The sequence below is a fragment of the Abrus precatorius genome, unplaced genomic scaffold, assembly GCF_003935025.1.
Source record: "Abrus precatorius isolate BTA unplaced genomic scaffold, Abrus_2018 Scaffold11, whole genome shotgun sequence".
NCBI classification, from domain to species: domain Eukaryota; kingdom Viridiplantae; phylum Streptophyta; class Magnoliopsida; order Fabales; family Fabaceae; genus Abrus; species Abrus precatorius.
In genome coordinates, this window is record NW_020874303.1 from 12,000,760 (window position 1) to 12,022,888 (window position 22,129).

The following is a 22,129-nucleotide window of genomic DNA, read 5'->3' on the forward strand; positions in this document are numbered from 1 at the left end:
GTTTGTAACATACTATTTTGTGCCTCTTTCTAAACCACACACGTTTTTCTTCTCTACACTTAGAATGTCAAACGATATTTAAATATAATGAATATTAGAGTTAAACGCTTATCAAACTCTTGAACCAATGGAAGCATAAATATTGTTTTCACTAAATAACTGAGGTGTGTTAATTATAATTTTTTTTATGTTGTATAGTTCATTTGCTTATTAATTTTTACTTCAGAAAGACATTAGTAAATAGCTTTCTACATAAAAAAAATTACATAATTTTTACAAATTTATAGCGCCTACACATTATGTTCTATATATGTTTCAAAGTAAAACGCAAACCCACCGCTCATCACAAGCACAAAATGGTTTCATCAATGACAAGTATCTGTTATACAATAAGAAAATCTATAGTAGGGAAACAATACGTTTATATTCAATAGATACTCAATAAACACATCCTTTACACATGGAAAGAAAACCTACTAAACACTCCCTTTATACGTGAAAATGATATTTTCCTTACAAAATAATCTCTTTTACCGTGTTCTTTCTTCACCCAAGCTTGTGCCTTTCTACCTTCATTCGCTGAAGACATTGTCACTTCTTGTATCCAAGGCTTTTCTTCTTCACTTCACTGAAAGATGAAGTCACTTATCCTTCTTTGACTGAAGCTTGTCTTTCCAAACTTCATTAAAACACAAATGTGTTTTTCCTTCCTTCACCCAAGTCTTCTCTTCCTAGACTTATCCAAAGCATTGTCTTCCTTCCACCCATGACGATTGACATCATTCGTTATTGACTGAAGTCTTAGATTCCTTCAGACAGTTTCTTTCTTAAACTTGTACCCTTCATTTGCAACCTTCAAACAATCAAGAACTAAAACCAAATTCTCTCCTCCCTTTATTATTCATTACTGATTAGTTCATTGATTATTAAATTGTTGATCCTGCTACCACCTAAGAAATAGTACAATTTATTAACCTTACACAATTAATTGTAATTTTTTTTAATACAGATGGATATAGATTTTGACTAATTTACCTTAGATATAGTACAACTTATTAACACTACAAGTAACTTCATCTTTCGATGAAATGAATAAGAGAAGGCTTCAACTAGGAAAGAAGCAGTAACAATGGCTTCAATGAATGAAGAAAGACACATGCTTAATTAAGGACAGAAAGAACACTGTACAAAAGATTTTTCTGTTAAGTTTTGAAAAACAAAGCTTCATTTATTTATTGTTTACTTAAGTTTTTAAATTAAATAAAATTCCAGCCTGTCACTCTTTCTTATTCACGTGTAATTGTTTAATAAATTTACTATCTACGTGTAAATGAGTGTCTGCGACAGGTAAACGTATCATTTTATCATTTTACTTCCTATAGAGTAACGATTTCTAAACTATTTCTGCACAGGACGCGGGAAATGAGCTGTCTGGATCAGATAGCAACCGAGTGATATTTATCACTTGCTAAATGAACAGCTCGGTTTAGTAAATTAAATTGTCACACAAAGCTCACCAGTTGTCAAAAATGAATCATGATGAACAGGTGCAAGTCTATCTCGATTCTCGACTAACAATAATCTCATGTACAATGAATCCCATGTACAATGGACAAAGAATTATGATTTCACTGCTAATTTCACTACAAAAAAAAAATGAAAAAGGTGGATGATACAAAAATAAATTACACGTATTGAAAAATTGATTTCCTAAAGAAGATTTTTCTACGTTTATACGTTATAGACTCGTATATTTACTGATATTACCATTGTCACTTCTGGTTTCTGCCAGTTTACACATGCAATCTGGCATAGGAAAAGTATATAGAGATCCACCAGCCTTTTTTAACTCGATTCCCTTTTGATCACTATGGCGAAGCATGTCTTTCATTTGTTGTTTGAATACTTCCCACCTGCAAAATCAGTTAAAAATATCTAGTAGTAAAATTTATGATGATAGGGAAAGAATCTGATGGATGGTTGGAAGTTCGGTAGAATAATAATGCCAAGATTTTAGATGTAAAAATAGTTGATAGATGATAAAGAACATTTACATGTCCATTTGAGATTTATAGTAAGAAAGCAGGCAAAATTTAAGAGGGAAACTCTTGTTTGTCCCATTAAAACAAAATAGTATGGTTCATCCTTCATCAATGTTTTTTTAACTTTATCTTCTAAGTCAATTGAGAAAAAAATTGGAACCAGAAGTTGGTACCTGTTTCTGTCCTAGGAAAAATATTAAAAATCACAAAGCGCAATCACATTTTACAGCCATGTAATCGCTTTGAGATTTTTTTTTAGTCCGATGTAATGTTGTAATAAACTTCGTCAGACAATTCTTAACCACTAGCAATTTGGTTTCTATCAGCACTTACTGTATTCCAAATTCTGTATGAATTGTGTATATCAGCAAGACAACAACCACAACTAAGTCTTATCTACTAGGTGATGTTGGCTACATAGATCATATGACATCATTGACCTCAATCAAAATTCAATAAGAACAAGTACATTTCTTGTAAGATTAAATTATTTATTGTTTTCCGGGTATTTCATACGTGTTGTGTACATCAATAGTTTATCTAACACTGGCACCCTCCAAACTGAGCTTTCAGAACACAAATGACCTCCCCAATTGCATATATTATTTCCCCTTATCTGTAATATTCAGGTGACAATCTTTCAAAATATGCCCATTATTAACATGACATGCTCAATGCCAACAACAGCATTGTTTTTTCCCAAAAAACTGTGTTGACACTTGAAATGCATGTCAAGTATAACCACTCATTTGTTGTAACACTAAACGTACTTTCTTATTGGCTCTTTATCACCCAACACTCAGTCCAATAAACATTGTAGGTTTTATAACTTATTGTACAGTTCAAATGTTCCTTTAAGCTTGAGTGGTACTTTTCCATCTCTATCTCTTTCTGTCACACACACAAAGGTTACCTCAATCCAGCAACATATTCTTGATAAGAGCACATCATGGAATTTTAGAGTACAACCGTACAGACTTCCAAGAAATTCTTGATACCTCAAACAGAAAACTGAATACCTTATTTTGCACATTTTAAGGATTTTTTCTGATAACTGAACACAAATTAGATTAAAGATAACAAGGAAGGAGTAGTGAATTTTCCTCCTAAATAAGGACAGACTAAAAGAAAAAGAAAGAAGCACAGAAAAAGGATCTCATCAATGCAATGAAGTCTCCATTCCCCTCAATATCTAGAAGTGCCAGTTTGGAATTGGGCATGGAACTGAGCTTAAATTGGATATGGGCTTATTAATTTAAAATATTTACATTCAAACTATTTTAGAATTAGAATATAATTGCATATGAAAATTTCGAGGAGTTACAAAAAAAAAATAGTCCAAGCCTTCTCTAATTCTTGCCAACACCCTAAAAGTTGTCAATTTTACACTAGGAATTAAAAATCATTGTTCAAGCCAAAATACAGAAGACAGGCCACTTCTGCTTATTCAAAGACATTCAATGAATTTGACAAGGTGCACCTCCTATGTTATAAATCATTTTTATCTCTCTACTGTTGATAAACATTTTCCAGCACTATCATAAACCCAGAAGCGCATTCCCTGCAACACCTAAATGCTTGTCCTTCTCTCTACAGATCCACCACTACATGATTTGATATTTTGCACATAAAGATATTCTTTTATTTCTTCTAATGGAAACAAAATCAATATTATAAGAAACTGAATGATGGAGGATTCTAGAGTACACATTGGTAATATATTTAAAGTGTCTTTGGAATGACAAGTTTCTAGTTTCCATGGCTAGGAAATTGTACAATCAATAAAAAAACTATACAAAAAAGATAAAATGACAAATGCTTAAAGAAAAGAGGATTTCACAACTACTAGTACAAGGGTGTGTTTAAATACACAACTTATTTAAGTGCTTATTCAATAAGTTCTACATAAATGATGACGTATGCCATAAATATAACAATAAGACTTGTTGGAATAAGTTGAAAATAACTTATTTTGATAAACTATATGTTAGGATCCAATTGCAAGGAATGAGACTGGAGTCCTACATTGGAAGTATGGGATTTTAATGTAGGGCTTATAAGGCCTTGGACTCTCCAACTATGACAGCTAGCTTTTGTGGTGTGGTTCTCCCAAGGTTCTTATCACTACACTAAGGAACTTATTGAAGTAAGTTGAAACAGCTTAACAGAGTCATAGGCTGTTCTTATAAGCTGTCTATAAGCTCTTCAAAACAGACTGTAATGAGGAGAGTAAGTTATGATTCTTAAATTTGAAGTGAGCCTAACTTAAACTCCCAAGTTAGTTCATGCAGAATTTTATTTCAATGTCCAAGAGATGAGCGAGGCGGTACGTGTGAATCTTGCTCAGGTATGTATGGAAGGAGGAACAATACACTTCTTCCACTCATTGTTGAACAATTACGAAGACCTAACTTGGGAAGATTTGAAAAGAGAGCTGCTGGAGAGATATGGAGGTAGAGGTGTACACCACCTCTCTTACCAAGACCTTCTAGATAGGAAAAAACGTGGGTTGTGTTACAAGTGTGGTGAGTCTTATGGCCCACTCCACCAATGCCCGATTAAGCAACTCCGGGTCATTTTGATGGACAATGATTTACAAGTCGAATGTGAGGGTGAAGAGACGCAAACAAGAGAAAGCTTCAGTGAAGAAGAGACAGACTCAGATGGAGCTTGCACTGCCATCAACTTGCAGGCGATGATGAAACGAGAGGATCCTCCGAGGACGATGAAGATACAAGGGAAAGTGGGTGAGTTCCCTTTGTTAATTTTGGTCAATAGTGGAACGTCCCATAATTTTGTTTCTCATAAATTGGTTGATGTTTTGGGTTGGAGCTAGGAAAAAACACGAAGCATGAAGATTTTAATGGGAGATGGTCACCGAACTGAGACAAAAGGTGTATGTAGAGGAATTACAGTGGAGCTGGATGAAGGGGAATTCCTGATTGATGCTTTTCCGGTTTGATCTTAAAGATATGGACATGATTCTGGGTATGGCATGCTTCACTACTTTAGGAGAAATGGTGGTTGACTGGAAGAAGCAAGTGATGAAAGTAACCACTCTGCAGGGAATAAAAATATTGAGAGGAGTTCCTCGTGAAGAGTCATTGCTGACTTCAGTTTTTGGGTTGTTGGAAGAAAGCAAAAAACAAGAGGAGCCGGGACTCACATTAGAACAAAAGCGAGCGTTGGAAGCGATATTACAGGAATTTGATGACATATTTGAGGAACCCAAAGGATTACCACCGGTGCGTGCTAAAGAACACAAGATAAATTTGAAACTGGGACAGGAAGCTATCAATGTAAGGCCATATAGGTATCCCTATCATCAGAAAAATGAAATAGAAAGGCAAGTGAGGGAGTTGATGGAGGTGGGTCACGTTAGGCCCAGCCAAAGTGCATTTTCCAGCCCAGTTATTTTGGTGAAAAAAGAAAAACAATAAGTGGCGTATGTGTGTTGAATACCGGGCCTTAAACAAGGCTACAATTCCGGATAAGTTCCCAATTCTTGTAATAGAAGAACTACTGGATGAGCTGCATGGATCTCGTTATTTTTCAAAGTTGGACCTTCGCTTCGGCTACCATCAAGTGAGGATGAGGGAGGAAAATATACCAAAAACCGCGTTTAGAACTCATGAAGGGCATTACGAATATCTTGTTATGCCATTGGGGCTCATGAATGCTCCATCTACATTCCAAGCCCTCATGAACGAGGTATTTTGTGCTTTGCTAAGAAAAGGAGTATTGGTTTTTTTTTTTTTATAATATACTCGTGTATAGCAAAGGATGGGAAGAACATATGCAGCTGCTGACTATGGTGTTGGAGATTTTGAGGGAAAACATGTTGTTTGCTAATAAGGAGAAATGTTCTTTTGGCCAAGAGAGCATAGAGTATCTTGGCCATATTATTTCTATTCAAGGTGTAGCTGTTGATCCATCAAAAGTGAGGAGTGTCATGGAGTGGCCTGTGCCAAAGAATGTCAAGGGAGTGCGTGGATTCTTGGGCCTAACCGGGTACTACTGGAAATTCATTAAAGATTACGGTAAAATAGCAAAACCTCTCACTGAATTGACCAAGAAAGACAATTTTGGGTGGAATGACAAAACTCAAGCAGCTTTTAATGAAAGAGGACAATCACTACAACTCCCGTTTTGAATTTGCCAAATTTTGAAGAGGAATTTGTATTGGAATGTGATGCGTCAGGAACTGGGATTGGAGCCATATTAATGCAGCATAAAAAGCCTATTGCTTAATATAGTAAAGCCATTAGTCCTCATAGTTTAACCAAGTCAGTGTATGAACATGAATTGATGGCTGTGGCATTAGCCATTCAGCAATGGAGGCCTTATCTGTTGGGGCGAAAATTTACTGTTTTTTCTGATAAAAAAAGCCTCAAACAGCTGCTGCAACAACGTATTACCACAAGGGGACAACAAATTTGGTTAGCCAAGCTTTTGGGCTACAATTTTGAAAGAGTTTATAAACCCGGAGTTGAAAATCGAGGGGCAGATGCCCTTTCACGAAGTAGAGACCATGTGGAATTGAACAATATGGTTTATATCCCTGTTTGGCTTGATTGCCAAGAATTAATTACAGAGGTCCAAGAAAACGAAAAATTTAAGAAGATAATTGAAGAAGTGCACAGGGAAAATGAAGACAGACCCTATTTGGGATTTTCCTATAAACAAGGAGTGTTGTTGTACAAAAATAGAGTGGTCATTACAGAGAATTCAGCTTGGATTCCAAGGCTCTTAGAAGAGTTTCATGCTACTCCTATAGGTGGGCATTTCGGGTACTATCGAACTTACAGACATGCTGTAGCGAATTTCTATTGGAAGAGAATGAAAGGTGATATTCAGAGGTTCGTCCAAGCTTGTGATGTTTGCCAAAGACAGAAGTATATCACTACTGCCCCGGGCGGTTGATTCAACCTCTACCAGTTCCTGATAGAATCTGGGAAGATGTGAGCCTTGATTTTATTACAGGATAGCCTAGATCCAAAGGCCACGAAGCCATCATGGTAGTAGTGGATAGATTGAGCAAATACTGCCACTGTGTGGCACTCAAGCACCCCTATACAGCCAAAGCACTTGCTGAAATTTTTGGTAAGGAAGTAGTGAGACTCCATGGCATACCAAATTCGGTGGTAGGCAATCGTGACCTGCTGTTTATGAGTTCGTTCTGGCAGGAGTTCTTTAAGATGTAGGGAACTAAATTGAAAATGAGCATAGCCTATCATCTGCAGACGAATGGACAGACTGAAGTAACAAATAGATGTATTGAAACATACTTAAGGTGTTTCATCTCAGACCAACCCAAAGATTGGGTAACATGGCTGCCGTGGGCAGAATATTGGTTTAACACCAATTATCATGAGTCTACGAGAACGACACCTTTCGAAGCCGTTAATGGATGTCCACCACCAAAGATTGTGCAAGTCGTTCAAGGAGAGGTGAGAGTGGAATCAGTCCAAAGAGATCTCTTGGACCAAGATGAGGCTCTGCGTCAGTTAAAGAGCCAATTGCTGAGAGCTCACGATAGAATGAGAACTCAAGCAAATAAGCATCAGAAAGAAAGGAAGTTTGAAGTGGGAGATATGGTTTTCTTGAAGCTAAAACAGCACCGCCAGAAATCAGTAACAAGCAGAATCAGTCCTAAGCTTAGTGCCAGGTATTATGGGCCATTTGAGATTAAGGAGAAAATAGGAGAAGTGGCATATAAGCTCAATTTGCCTCCAATCTCAGATTCATCCTGTATTCCATGTATCATTGCTGAAGAAGGCTGTGGGAGATTATATAGTGGAAAATGAATTACTTACAGGACTTGAAGATGACCGAGTTGGTATGATTGAACCTCAAATTATTTTAGCCACGCATAAAATTACAACAAGAGGAGAAACACAGAGCCAAGTCTTAGTGCAGTGGAAGGGCAAAACTGTTGAAGAGGCTACGTTGGAAGATGAGGTGGTTATCCGGAGTCAATTTCCAGAGTTAAGCCTTGAGGACAAGGCTGTATTTCAAGGGGGAAGTGTTGATACAGACCCAAATGCATATAGGCCTAATGAGCCATTGATCCAAGAAGCTAATACACGCAGATGGGGAAGGATGTATGAGAGGAAGAAAACTAGAAAAAGTGACGTGGCAAGCTATGAGAAATAAGTTGGTTAGACGAGAGAGAAAAAAGGGGGATCTCCATTGTATTTAGGATCAGGTGTAGGGATCAATGAGAGCATTCCGTTTTGTTGATTGTTTTGGATAGAGGGCCATTGTGCTTACGCTCTGGGCAGTGGGATTTCTCATCCTACTATATTTCTTGCTTTCAATCAAATAGAATCAGTTCGTTATTTCTTCTAATTTGTTGTGCATTCTCATTTTTATTGCATTGAGTTCCCTATTAGTAGCTAATGTGGGATCTTAACACCTCTTTATGTTCAAATATTAGATATTTAGAGCATGAAAATTGTATGAATAATTTTTATTTTATTTTATTTATTTTTATATTTCAGTGAAAGAGCCACAGGACTAGGTAGATTTCATTGAGAAAGTTGACGGTTCAGGTAGGTTACAATACGATATCTACAAGGAAAGGTAAATACAACATGAAATCCATAGAGTCAGGTTGATTTTTGGACAGATGAGGGTGACCCAATGTCAAATATGCGATAGACTAATATTTACTTAGAGAGAGATTTCTATGAGTTGTCTAAGCCATGTAAGCTCACATGTGATTACTATTATAGCAATGGTTGCTAAACTTGCAAGTTAACTTGTGAAATCAGACTAGTTTACGTGCTTAGAATGGAAAAACAAGTTACGTGAACAGTAAACTCATTTTCTTCCCACCTCGGATGAACTCGCATAAACTTGGTTGAAATTGTGAGTTCAGGATCAAGTATACACGTTAGCTCAATTAAGATGTTAAGAAAAGGTAAACATTCTTAATTTTTCTTCACTTAAGATTTATTGATCTTTGTCTTCATCATCTTGTACGTGATTTTTGCATTTATTTGTAATTATGAAACTACATGGAAAATTATTGATGAAAGGTGGGATAAGCAGCTCCATAAGCCTCTACATGCAACTGCATATTACCTCAATCCCAATTTTCAGAGATGATGATTTTGAGGTTAAACAAGGCCATATAGTTCTTTGGCAAGGATGGTAGATGACCTAATTGTGAGGAATAAGATTCATTATCAGTTTTCTGAATTTCATTATGCTCAAGGTCTCTTTGGTCTTGATCATGCAAAGTCAAATAGAAAGATTATGCTTCCTAGAATATGGTGGAACTTTTATGGAGATGGATGTCTAGAGCTAAAAAGGTTTTCAATTCCGCCTCTTACTCCTCTATGAGATTAGGTTTCCACCAAATATGAACATATAATCCAAAAGGAGAGTGATCAGGGAAGACAAAGCAATCAGTCTCACACTAGGTCATGCCAAACTATATCAATGCAGGACTGACGCACCCCAACCAGGCCTGATGGGATCGCTTCTTATGATAAAGTGAATGATGCAATCGACAAACTTGGCAAGGGTTGCTAGTGGTGGTAAAGCCAGGCGACTAGTCTATATAAACCTCTTCCTATAATTCAGCATGAAATATTAATAATATCCATCTGATAAAGAGATCAACCAATAATGAATGAAGGTCATGGCAAGGAAGAGATCCACTAAGTGATTTTGCCTTAGTGTTGAAGTCCCACATCAACTATAGATACAATTAAATAAAAGCTTATAAAAGCTAAAGCAATCCTCACCTAACAAGCTAGCTTTTGGGATTGAGTCAAGCTTAAAGTCCAAATTCAATAGAGGGGGAAGGCATTGCTTTAGTCAAGGAAAAAAAATCTGAAAATACCTTCTGCTTACCAGGTGAGCTTTTACGTGATAAATATTGCTATTAGGTCCAATCTGATACCATTCTAAATTTGGATTGAACCTCACTCCTAAAAGATAGTTCATTGGATTGAACCTCGCTCACTCCCTGACCTTACAATGATACTGTTCCTTCCTACCTTCTTTCCTGTCATATTCCCTTTCATATACAATTTCTTACTAACCACCTCAAACTAATTCAGTTAGTTGGGTGCTGACCCCTTACCCCTCTCTTAATCCTTTTAACTTACACTTGCTTTGTTAATGGTTTGCTATCAGATTACTACTCTACATATTTCTTCTGAACTTCAATTAGAAGATATGTTGACTAAGTGCATGTTTGGATTTCCATTTGGAAAACTCCAGACATTGTTTAAAAAGTTTGTATCTTGCAGTTTCAAGGTTTGCCCAAACCATAGATTGAAGGTTTCAAATGGGAATTCAAATGCACTAAAAAGGGCACCCCCAGAGAGAGATCTCAATATATGACAAGCAAGCTACGAATGATAGATTTCCATTCACCAATTGGAGCGGGGGTGTTGTAAATATAAAAGAATAATCATTAAATTTTTGTTTAATTTTTTCAGACAAGGGGAGATTTATTTCCTTAGATTTAGCTCTATTTTTAGGCAGCAATTATAATAAGAAATAGCATTCAGTATTTCTTCTTTCAAGCGTACCTTATACAAGGATTATCAAATACAGAAGTAATTTTTCTTATTAGGATAACTGTCTTCTAGACAAATAAAATTCATCTTCAAAATAAATATTTTTCTGCTTGAATCAAAAAGAAACTGTGAAAACAAATAAAAATAAATGAAGAGCCAAAATTGTACCTCATATTAGGATTATCAAATAATAGAGCCAATTTTCTCTTATCAGGTTTAATCGTCTTTGCATGCCCACCATACAGATACCGTCTGTGACCCATCAAGAAGTGTGGAAAATTTCCACCCTGGGTTGTCACAAAAACTTCACTATGAAGGCAAACAGTATAATCAAGAGCGGCCAACCTAGACGAGTGCCCCTACATTATAAACATGTGCATTATAGACGTTGTTTATTCTGTGAATCACGTTTCTTTCTGTAAGGAATAAAATGGATTTTTCTTGTTTTAAACAAGCAAAGATCACTTCCTAAATACCATAAATTGTGCAAGCTCTTCTGGTGTTGCCAATGTATTCTTGGTTTGTAATCGTGGAAACATTTGCTTAAGTGGTGCCATGTATTTTTGTTCTTTATAAATCTTCCCTGCTGCAACATATACTGATGTTGTGTTATCAAAACCCATGCCTCTAAGCATCATTCCCACCTACAGCATCAAACAAAAGCTGTGAAAATCAAAACCATGGCAAAATATTAATCTTTAAAAGATTGTGTTTCCTTTATAATTTTCTATTTCAGTTATGCATTTCAATATTTCTTAAGCTCAATTTTTGTATCTTCCCTCTTCCTTTTCAGAAGAATTTCCAGTAACCTTTCAATGGTAGGGAGCCTAAATTAGCAAGGAATAAAAAATAGGAAACTAATTACCATTCTAAAACCATGGGATATCAAGTTTCAGGTCCTATTGATACCAACACTATTGCCCCAATTGATGCTAGCATCTGATTAAACTCTTTAGAAAAGAAAAATAAAGAATACTAAAAATTTAGAGGAATCCTGTTTACAAATCAATCAGAATATAATACATCCAGTTATCTAATTATTAGCTTCAAATCAAATTTCTAGGAAAATTGTTGCAACAGAATATTTAGGATTTTGAGCATCAAGCATCTTAATTTTTTTTTTCCAATCAAATTAAAAAGAAAATAGATACACCTAGAGCACGAGCAACAAATAATTTCCAAAACATTGCATTTTTAAAAGGATACAATGTAGCACAAATATGGGGATGAGAAATGGAAAGCAATAAAGAAACTGAAGAAAGAAGGAAAACTGCATACCTCCAAAGGAGTCAATGGGCATCTTCCATCTACACGGTTAGCACCAGGCTTTATTATCCTATGTCGTCTTCTGAATTTACCTCGCCAACTCCTTTCACGAGCAATATCCATTTCATGTTTTTCCTCCTCCCCACCATCATACTCACAGCATGAAAATGCAACCATATCCTTTATACAGAGAAAAACTAATAATTATAATAAATCATATACAAATTATAACTAATGTAAACTAAGGAACACAAAAATTGACAATAGCCTATTTATTAATAATTTGCAAAACATAGCAGCAAAAGCAACCAATGGATATTTCTAACATTAAAGTAGACAAGTAGTGAACTCCAATCAAATTCAGAAATACAAAAGCTCTAGATAAGCTCATTTCAACAGTCTTCTATTACAGAACCAGACATTGGTGCAGCTTTTGTTACTCTTGATCTGTGCTTAGGGTTCAGTGGATGAAGAAAGGAATATTTGCAATATTAATGGAAAATATCAACAATTCTTTTGTGTGTATTTATGGCACACAGAACTTTAGTGCTTGCCCTATTTACAGAATATAGGCAGAGAAAAGGCTTTGGGTGCAAAGGGGTGTTTCAACTTGCAGGACTAAGCTCTAAATATCAATTTGATGTAGAACTACAGAACCAAAAAACACAGGAAACTCAAAAATTGGAAATTGTCTTTTTATCAATAATTTGCACATGATACCAGAATACAGAAATTGATGGGCTATTTATAAGTTATAATCATACAGTAGACACGTAGTCAACCTCCCATCAAATACCAAAGTTAAAATAAATAATTTATCTAGGGATAAGGTAAAATCCTTAAATTATCATAAAAAAATTACAAAAATTATTCTAAATTATGCTTATACATTATGAATCAATACGATAGCTAGTAAATCTAACAACATAAGTACAACAATATAAAAAAAAACACCTCCTCAAAACGAAGATGCACTGAAACATATTTCCCTCCACTCTGGGAGCTATGTTTAACCATCCGATCAACCATGCTTTCTGCAAGTGTTCTTATTGGTTCTGAAAATCTAAGAGCTCCAAAATTGGCAAAGCATCTAAGCCCTTGGATTTTGGAGGGTACAGCCTGAGCTAGTCTGTTGGAAAAAGGTGCAATGCGAACAGCCCTGCAACAAGCATAAGCTGAGTCCTCTTACGAGCCATTGACAATATATGGCAAACTGGTAAAGACGTGCTTGTAAGAAAATAAAACAGTGATAGTAATAATAAAATCTAGATCAGAACAATTCAATAAAATGACTACAAATGTACTTTTTTATAAGATGCATCAAAAGACTTGAAAATCTCTGCATTTGTTCCTATAGTCAGCATGAAGCACCACAAAAACCAACAATCAATTTATGACTCCTTGGGCATTTAAATTTTTAAATTCAAATCACCACTCTACTTTTATGTTTTAAATGTTTGTGTGTACTTGTGTCTTTACATATGCCAAACTTACTGAACACAATGAAATCTACCCCAAAAGCCTACCTGTTTTCAGCGAAAGGGAGCAACAACAGTAAAAGCCTTTCCAACCAAGTGGAGTTCAATACAAGGATCAAAAATTGTTGAATTTGGGCTTTAAGCCTAATTCAACCCAAAAGCTAAATCGTAAGGTGAGAATTATTTTAGCTTTATAAGCTCTTATTTAGCCATATCTATAGTTGATATGGGACTTCAACAAAAATGACACTATTGTATTTTGCCAAAAATCAAGTTTTCCTTAAAGCCATTAAGACCAAGATTTTTTTTAATGGTTTTTTCTTGGGGTGGTCATTTTGGATGATAGAATTTGAATTATAGTTCAGAATTTCAATTTCAATTCCAATTTTGTAAGAATCAGAATTGAGTAAGAATCTTCATTTGAATGATTGGCACAAATAAATAATTGAGACCCAACATTGAAATTCTGAGCTGGATTTGAATGCTATTATTTTCATTATTTATCTGAATATATAAAACAGTTAAATTTAAAATAATAAATTATACATTATAAACTTGAGCAATCCCTCACTTTAGTCTTAAGATAGCATGTGCTAGTCATTTTAGCTCCTAAGTTTACTAAAACTTCACTTGTCGACTTTGAAAAAAACTGTTCACATTAGTCATTTTCCACTTCTTTTCATGTTAAGGATTGATAAATAATGCTTTCCAAATAAAGATAGAAACTAAAATGACTAGCACAAAAGGGACTAAAATAATCATTTACTCTTAAAAAAATATTATAAATAAAATTTTCAGTAGAGCTTGGTTATCAAATTATTTCTTAGAGAATGTCAATTATGACAGGATCAAAGGACACCAACAATACATGATCAAAGTACACAAATGATGAGTGTGATCCATGAACAGATGGCAACAATGATTGACAGATGGTAGTAGTGATGTCACCAGCACCAACAATGATGTTGCTAGAGTATGCCAAACATAAATAGTTGCTTGATTATACAAGCAAAGCATCGCACACAAAATGTACATATATTTTTCAGTGCTTGGAAAGGTAATTTATAGGGTCCTAAAGATTAGAATTGATCATATAAATATAACAAATTTTATGTACCAAACAAGATTATGTGAATAGGAGGTCCATTTCCAAGCCAAATTCTGCACACTAAATGGCACCTTAGTGTTTGTCTTGGTTGTTCTTCTCTCTTGTATATTAATAAACTCTTAACGAACCACTATTGGTTTTCTGCAAAAGGTGAAGGATAAGGAAATTGGCATCTTTCCCACATGTTAGGAACCCATAGAAAGATTTTATTGATTAATTGGAATTGGGCAGAAACAAGGAGAAATAATTTTCCTCCAAGGATTTTTCCTTCCCAAAGGGTTTCCCTCTTCTTACAACTTGCTAATTATTTGAGTGAATCTTTCCACCTTTCTTCCTCCTATCCCATTAACTAACTATTGTGCTGCCACTACTTACTACTTAATTTTCCCTTCCCTTCTATCCTAATGCCTACTGCCACAGTTCATAGCCGTTATTGAATTTCATATTATGATGGAGGAAAGATACATGAAGGGGACCGAGGAGAAGAAAATGGGCCTAAGGAGAAAGTAATCCATGAATCTTCAGCCAAGTCCAAAGATTGGATAGTGTATGTGAGGAAAAAAAAGAAATTAGAAAATGTTTGAGATGTGCTGAGTTGGCAAAGTTAGTTATGGAGAGAGAATAGTTTTTTATTACTTAGGCATGTTTAGCCGTGAGTGGAGGGGGTTTTTATGGTTTTGGCTGGAAGTTGTGGGATAGAGTGTCGTTTGGCTCTCTGTAAGGAGCATTGCTCTGGAGCATTAGAAGAACCTTTCTTCTTCTGCATAGTTTCATTTTTTCTGTTGCAAACAATACAAACCTCCCTTATTCTCTCTCAATATTGCTGTTTCTACCCAATATCTTGTTCTGTGATTTTCAAGTCTGTAACAATACATCAACCAGAAAACTTCGATACACACAGAAGTCAGAGTCCAAATTCGTGAGTGAAAGAAAGATGTTAATAGTCCTAGGGATAGTTGTTGCACTTGGGTCCAAACACTCACTACCTCAATTTCCAAAAGAATATGTAACTTTCTATAGTCTAAAAAAGCAAAGTATGTCTATCAATAATCAATATTATATAATGCTTTGATGAGTTGATCAATGGGATTATTGAAGATATGTCAGCCGGAGGGGAGTTGGAGAACCACACCACGAAAGCTTGTCATTCTAGTTGGAAAACCTAAGGCCTTATAAACCCCACATAAGAATCTCATACTTCAAATGTGGGACTCAAATCCCATACTGTGATATTGGAATCCTAACAGAGAGTTACTTTTTCTGTTCTGAGAAAGGGATTGGACTTAACTTTTGAGCAGAGTCATTCTTTCTGCCACTTTATTTTTTGCAGTATTCTGCTGTATTGGAAATTTGGAAGACTAGCAAAAAAAGTTCTCACTCATTCAGTCCTATATATTGCAGAAAAAAGGATATAAAGAGAAACTCTTTTTTATGTAAATATGTAGGTGTGTTGACCCTTACTTTTTATAATGAACAAATGGACTGGGTACCAGAGCTTAGATCAATATAGGGTGTTCATGGGTTGGTTTGGAGGAGATTTAAAAGCAACCCAGACACCATTGTTAGATTGGTCAACGGATGGTGGCTTTAATTTATTAGCAATAGAGAGTACACCAAGTACTGAGAAAAATAATGTTATATGACAGCAAAATATTCATGAAACCAGAGTAAGTTTTAGGTGACAATAAAATTATAACACAATTGAAGCACATCTATTTAAAATTGACATTAGAGCATAGGGAGAAACCTTCGTTGTGTGAATACATAAGTGTATTGTCCCTTACGTCTCTTTCTTATTTATACTGTAAGAATGGGTTGTGTACAGCATGTTAGTAAAAAGCAGTATAAGTCTGTAGAGCAGTATAACTAAATACAGCTAACTAAGTCAACAGGGATACTATATTGTAATTTTCTGTAACTTGTGGGGACCTTAAATTAGGTATGTAGTGGTGTCTATGTGCAGGCTCTCGATTGTTAAGTTTTGTCCTCAAAATTGGTTTCAATTGTTAGGGACTTACTTACGTTAATGGATTGTAGACTCTTTGTACTCCCATTTGTGATTAATTCAATTTTAAAAGTCTTGTATTCAGCAATCATAGTACCATCAATAAATGAAGAGATAATATCTATGGAAACGTGAGCAGCCAGACATATGATATAAATTATTTTTGAACTGCCATTATTATAACATATTTCTACCTCATTTGGCTATCATTTTACACTTTGGCATTTGGAAAATTTGTAACCTATAGAGAATAATTGAACTTGAAAGATGATAGAATTTTAAAAACACAGCCAAAACCACTTTCAATCTAGAAGAATTGAAAGCCAACCAGTGGTGAGGAAACATAACAAGAATGAAAAGCACACACCCCATTTCCAAAAGCTGAGGAAGGACCTTCTGAAGATAGTGAGCTGAACTGGACCAAGCTTTTACTCTAAGATTGACAATATTACTTATGTTATTGTCAAATTGCTGAAGTATGTCATCCGGGAGTTCTCTCACCACATGCACACGATTTCCAAGTGATTGTATAAAGAAATCTTCATCGAAAATGTCTCCAAACTTGCTGCCAGATATTAAGATGAAGCATACATAAATTTTCTAATTTAACATAACCAAGATTACAAAGTATCAACATGGATTATAAAATATCCCATCCATTAACTTCATTGCCCAACAAATATATATAACAATGAAACTCCCATATTAATAATTATAAAACCTAAAGGACTCTATGTTCTACATATACAAACCTTAACCAAGGATTCACTTCAGATGTCTCACTTATGCATATCAAGGAGTCAAATCATTCTATCAAAAAGTAGTTCCTTTAAATGTTGTAGGATAAGCCTGAAGCAACAACTAATGTAATGGATTCTTAGTTCAACATCTGTTTTCACTTATGAGTCTGGCATCTATATTCATAAGTAAGATAACTTCTGAAGTTTAGAATATTCAAACAGTATACTGTTACAAGTGAACATGCTACCATCATTTTCAATGCACTGGTACAAGAAATGTTAAGAAACAAAAGACTAAAGCTCAAACTGATTTATGTATGCAGTGCATATCTATTCTCATTTAGAAAACTTATCAACTTGTCTGCATGGATAAATTATAGAGAATGAAGATTACAAGTTAGAAATTAGAAACTATCTGTTGAAAAAAAAAAAGGACCCTCATGGTACCTAACCTCATAATTGATACAATTTTGAAAGATTTTCATTATCTAAGATGTTGGTTATTAGTTGATTAGTTCCTTACTATGCATAAATTACATCTTTAATTTTGAAGTCCAATCCAAAAATTTAATCTAAAAGAAATCAAATACAAGATGATCTTTCATTCTCATACCCTTCAATCATTCTGAGCTAAGACCCAATCTGACGTATCATGAATGCAAGTAATATAAATTGTGGGCATAGAGAAAGAAGAATGAGGACACATGATCAATTTTTCAAGTTCAGACTCCTAATATCTAAATGAGACGAATGAAATTAAGAAACATAGAAAATAGGGTCAGATCTAGAGCAATGAGATTTAACAGCCATTAAACATTAATAGATTAAGCAACCACCATGACCATGTCACCAATTTTAAACTTTTAAGCACCACAAACGCCATTACCTTGAGTCTCGCCATACACTATTTAAATGAAATATTGGAATAACAAGAGTTGCATTTAGTAGTCCAGCCACAGCAACTGCATCACATATCTGCATAAAGAGTAGTATAGTAAGTGACAGAACAATAAGGACACATGATGAATGATGGATAGAAATCCACACCATCAATGCTCTTCATCTAATTTCATTAACCAACCCTGACAGTCTACCCGTATATATACTTTCAGAGCATAATGACTCAAGGACAAGCACCTGGATAAAAATATTCAGCAACCTCTTAAAGCACTCTATATTTAATTCAATAGGTATCCAATTTTGAAATCAGATGATGGATGTAGAAAATCATTAACAACATTTCAATCCCTCCTACCAACATGATTTCAAGTTTCCTTGTACCCATTCATATTTCATACGGGATTCAATATTAATGGCATGTTTCATATTCAGGATGGTGATTCCATGTGATGAAAATGGAATGAAGTGGTCATTTCCAAAACAGTTTGGTAGCATAAGGAATATTTAGGTTGTGTTTGGTAAAATAAAAGTTGCATGCTTATAACTTCTAGTTGTGAAGCTATTTGAAAGCTTATAGCTGGACAAGTAGCTTATGAAATTAAATTGTTTGGCAAACTATCTGTTACTAACTGATTTATGTTAAATAACTTAAAAGAACATATAATATTATATTAAAATTAAATATAACTTATTTTAACACATCTTATTAATAAAAATGATATTATTGATTCAAACAATAACTTGAATTTATTTTAAAATTATTAATGTTAACATGTTATATTAATAAAGATTACATGAATTGAATTTAATAATTTATTTCTTAATTTTAAAATATTATTTATCAACTTCATTTATTTTTATCTGACAAAATATACTATTAATTATTAATAATAAAAAGATGAAAAAAAATGGAGGAAAAAAAAAGGAAATGGACTATTGTGAAAATAAAGAAAACAAAATGACAATAAGACTAACGTACTAGTGTTTTAATTGTGTGAAGGATAAGCTCACTTTTTCCAAAAAATAATAAAAGGTAAAAATGTAATAGAAATATTGGTAACTAGATTTTGAAAGCTAAATGCTTTGTTAGATGGCTTTTAAAAAACTAACTTTAAAAAGCTAACTTTTAAAAGTTACAAACTCCTTTCATTTTTTATTTATCAAACAACTCCACAAGCTTATTGACCAAATCAATAAGCTACAGACTCCTAAATAAGCAACAAGCTACCTTTACCAAACATAGCCTTAGTACATTATTAGTTGTGAGAATTCTTGAGAGTATTGTTCACAAAAGCAAAGTTTAATTTTTCTCGTGTTTATTTTATACATATAATATGAATGAAGATTCTTGAGAGTATTGTTCAATTTATTTATTTATAAACAATTTGATAACAAAAACTGTTGTTCACAAAAGAAGAGCAACATTATTACTTGTGAGGAAAAAAACGTAAGTGTGTAAAACATTATTTGCAACAAAGAAAGATTAAGTGCATGAAGTAATTGTCTATAAGTGAATGAGGGTTTTCCCATTTCCTAAAGCATGAAATCTCAGTCCCATCTCTCTGAGTTAATGTTCCATGATTCATTCATGATTCTGTGGAATGAGGCCCAGAATTGAATTAACACTCCAAGCTCTTTCTTTCTGGATTGCAAAAAATAGGCATCCCTCTTTACATGGAATGGAATCACCATTCATGTGTACCAGACATGATGCAAGAATGCTAGATAAATATACCAGTAGAAATAAAATCCTTGGTTTCATCAATAGGCATACCGACAAGCGTTGCTGATTCAATCCCCCATTTGCTTCAATTATAAGGAACCCATTTGACTTTGGCAATTCTAAGGAAAAAGAATTTGGGGAAAAATTAACAAGAAAAAAGTTAGCTAATTACTTCAACAAAGACAACAAGGACGCAAGATAAAACAATCAAGATTCCTGATCTAAGTGAACTTGAAAATAAAATGAACGCGAGAGCCAATGTGGCATAGAAACAAATTTGACCAAAAGAGGTAAAAAAATTCATGAAACAATCAACTAAAACAAATTTTCAGGAGTGCACAATTTGTCTTTCAGAAAAGAAAAGACCTGTTTCAGGAACACTTCTGTTAGCGCAAGGCTTCCACTCTCTATGTTCCATATTATTCCAAGCTTTCATTAACTGCATGATATGCACTCAGATTTTAAGTGCCAGTCACCACTAAATGGATAACAAACTATGAAATTACGAAGACAGTTTTCACGAACGAAAGTACAACAGCAAAGCATTATCTCAAGTACCCCCAAATGACTTTTACGTTTACGCTACAGCTAAGAGTCATGAAGCAGTGGTTTTCATTTTGAAACATTGATTGAAGTAACACAAGACAAGACAATGCCGCAGTAGACGTGGAAGCTAGAATGAAACAAAAAAAAAAAAAAAGAGGAGAAATTGGGTACCACATTCACAGTTCCGTTGGAATTGGAAGCCTCAGCCTCCATGAAGGGCCATAGCTTTTCGAAGACCTGAGGACTTCGATAAACAGAACCAGGAGGAGCACGCTTGTGTACAACAACGACACCATTCTTTATACTCACAACATTGAAGCTCAACGAACCCATGTACAACAACATCCCTGAAATATACAACAAAGGCGCAAAAAGAAGCAAGCCTCGCTTTCTGAAAACGGCCGACATAAGAATGAAAAGCAACTTCTCCATGGAATTGCTCTCCTTCGACGAACCCCAGCTGCTGCTTTTACTCCGGCCATGGCGGAAGCGCGGCGACGACGGTGGCGAACGCGCTGCTCCGCCCAGGCGGCTGTACCCATGCATTTGGATTGGAGGATGGAGATCCACCAACAGGATCCGAATTTGAGTTCGAAAAACGCCAAAATTATACGTTGGTTGAATGCGGAGCGTGTTGTGTGGTTGAAATGGGAAAGGAGTGGCGAAATTCGAGCTTACTATTTTATAGTTTTTCTCTCTAAAAAGGAAAAGGGTTTTGTCGGTAAAGAAATGTGCGATAAAGCAGGGATAGTGGTACCACTACTCGGTACCACTATTTGGTGGTGGGGAAGATGAGCATCGACTATAGCTAGCTACGCTTGCCGTTGTGCGTTTCGGAGCTGCACGAGAGTAATAAAGATGATCACGTGCTACTCGCGTGTCAATTTTCGAAACACCCAATCGCTGACCCATGGTGGATTGGTGGGTACTGTGTCCAGTCCTGTCTTTTATTTATTTAAATGTAGGAAATAATTTGGTTTGAGTTTGATAAAATTATTATCAACGATAAATATTTTATTTTATATTTGGCTAAATTATTTCACGATAAAATGTATGAAATGAAGGTTCTCTAAGAATCGTACAATGTAATGCTTTATTTATTCTATTTCTCATTGTTGGTGGATTGTCCCATGGATAACTTTCATTTTCGTTATTTTTAATCAACTTGTAAAATGCGATAAAAATAAAATTGTAAAAAATTAAATAACAGTATCATATTTTTTTAAATAATTTAGAAAAAATTGAGCACATTTTCTTTAAAAAGAAATAACTGATAAAATTTAATATTTTATTATCTCTATTTTGAGAATTAAATTTTTTTTAATATGTTAATTTGTCTTAGTGTTATTTTTAAAAGTGTAAGATATGATAAAATTTTATAAAAAAAATTAAATATGTTTTTTTATTTTTATAAAAATTATTAAATTTAGAATTAGTTCTTAGAAAAATGTTAAGATTTAGTTTTAATAAATTAGGTAAGTTAAAAATTAGCTCATATTTCAAATTTTTAAAAGTAACTTTGTCTGTGGCCGCATAATTGGTCTCAAGTCAGATAAATAAAAAAAGTTGTGTTAGGCAGCAGTAAACATAAAACTTGTTAAAACTTTTTATATGAATAACTCACAATAATTTTGTTGCATTGGCGCCTTAATATAGTGTAATATAAGTAAGGGTTCTCATATTCGGCTGCATGAGTGTGGGTAAAGAAGTTAGGGTCCATGAACATATGTTTTGGTTTGATTCATGGAATATTAGTACTTTGACCGAAAAGTAGTGGACAG

At 34.5% G+C, this 22,129-nt stretch overlaps 1 protein-coding gene across 1 annotated transcript; it reads right to left on the reverse strand.

Annotated features, from left to right (window-relative positions):
- Positions 1 to 1,524: 1,524 nt before the first annotated feature.
- Positions 1,525 to 21,173, reverse strand: LOC113854160 (O-fucosyltransferase 9). Its single transcript, XM_027485043.1, has 10 exons — positions 20,520 to 21,173; positions 20,169 to 20,241; positions 19,854 to 19,921; positions 18,066 to 18,154; positions 16,807 to 17,004; positions 12,803 to 13,007; positions 11,861 to 12,028; positions 11,059 to 11,226; positions 10,751 to 10,941; positions 1,525 to 1,913 (listed from the first exon to the last, which is right to left on the reverse strand). The coding sequence occupies exons 1-10, from the start codon at positions 20,892 to 20,894 to the stop codon at positions 1,739 to 1,741; spliced, it is 1,710 nt and encodes a 569-aa protein (XP_027340844.1). The 5' UTR covers positions 20,895 to 21,173; the 3' UTR covers positions 1,525 to 1,738.
- Positions 21,174 to 22,129: the final 956 nt, after the last annotated feature.

Excerpts from the sequence above, each read along its gene's own strand:
- LOC113854160 (XM_027485043.1), bottom strand. The coding sequence starts at position 20,894 with ATGCATGGGTACAGCCGCCTGGGCGGAGCAGCGCGTTCGCCACCGTCG. Across the intron at positions 20,242-20,519 it reads CCAACGGAACTGTGAATGTG|TTAATGAAAGCTTGGAATAA; the intron begins GTACCCAATTTC and ends CATATCATGCAG. Across the intron at positions 11,227-11,860 it reads GCCCATTGACTCCTTTGGAG|GTGGGAATGATGCTTAGAGG; the intron begins GTATGCAGTTTT and ends TTGATGCTGTAG.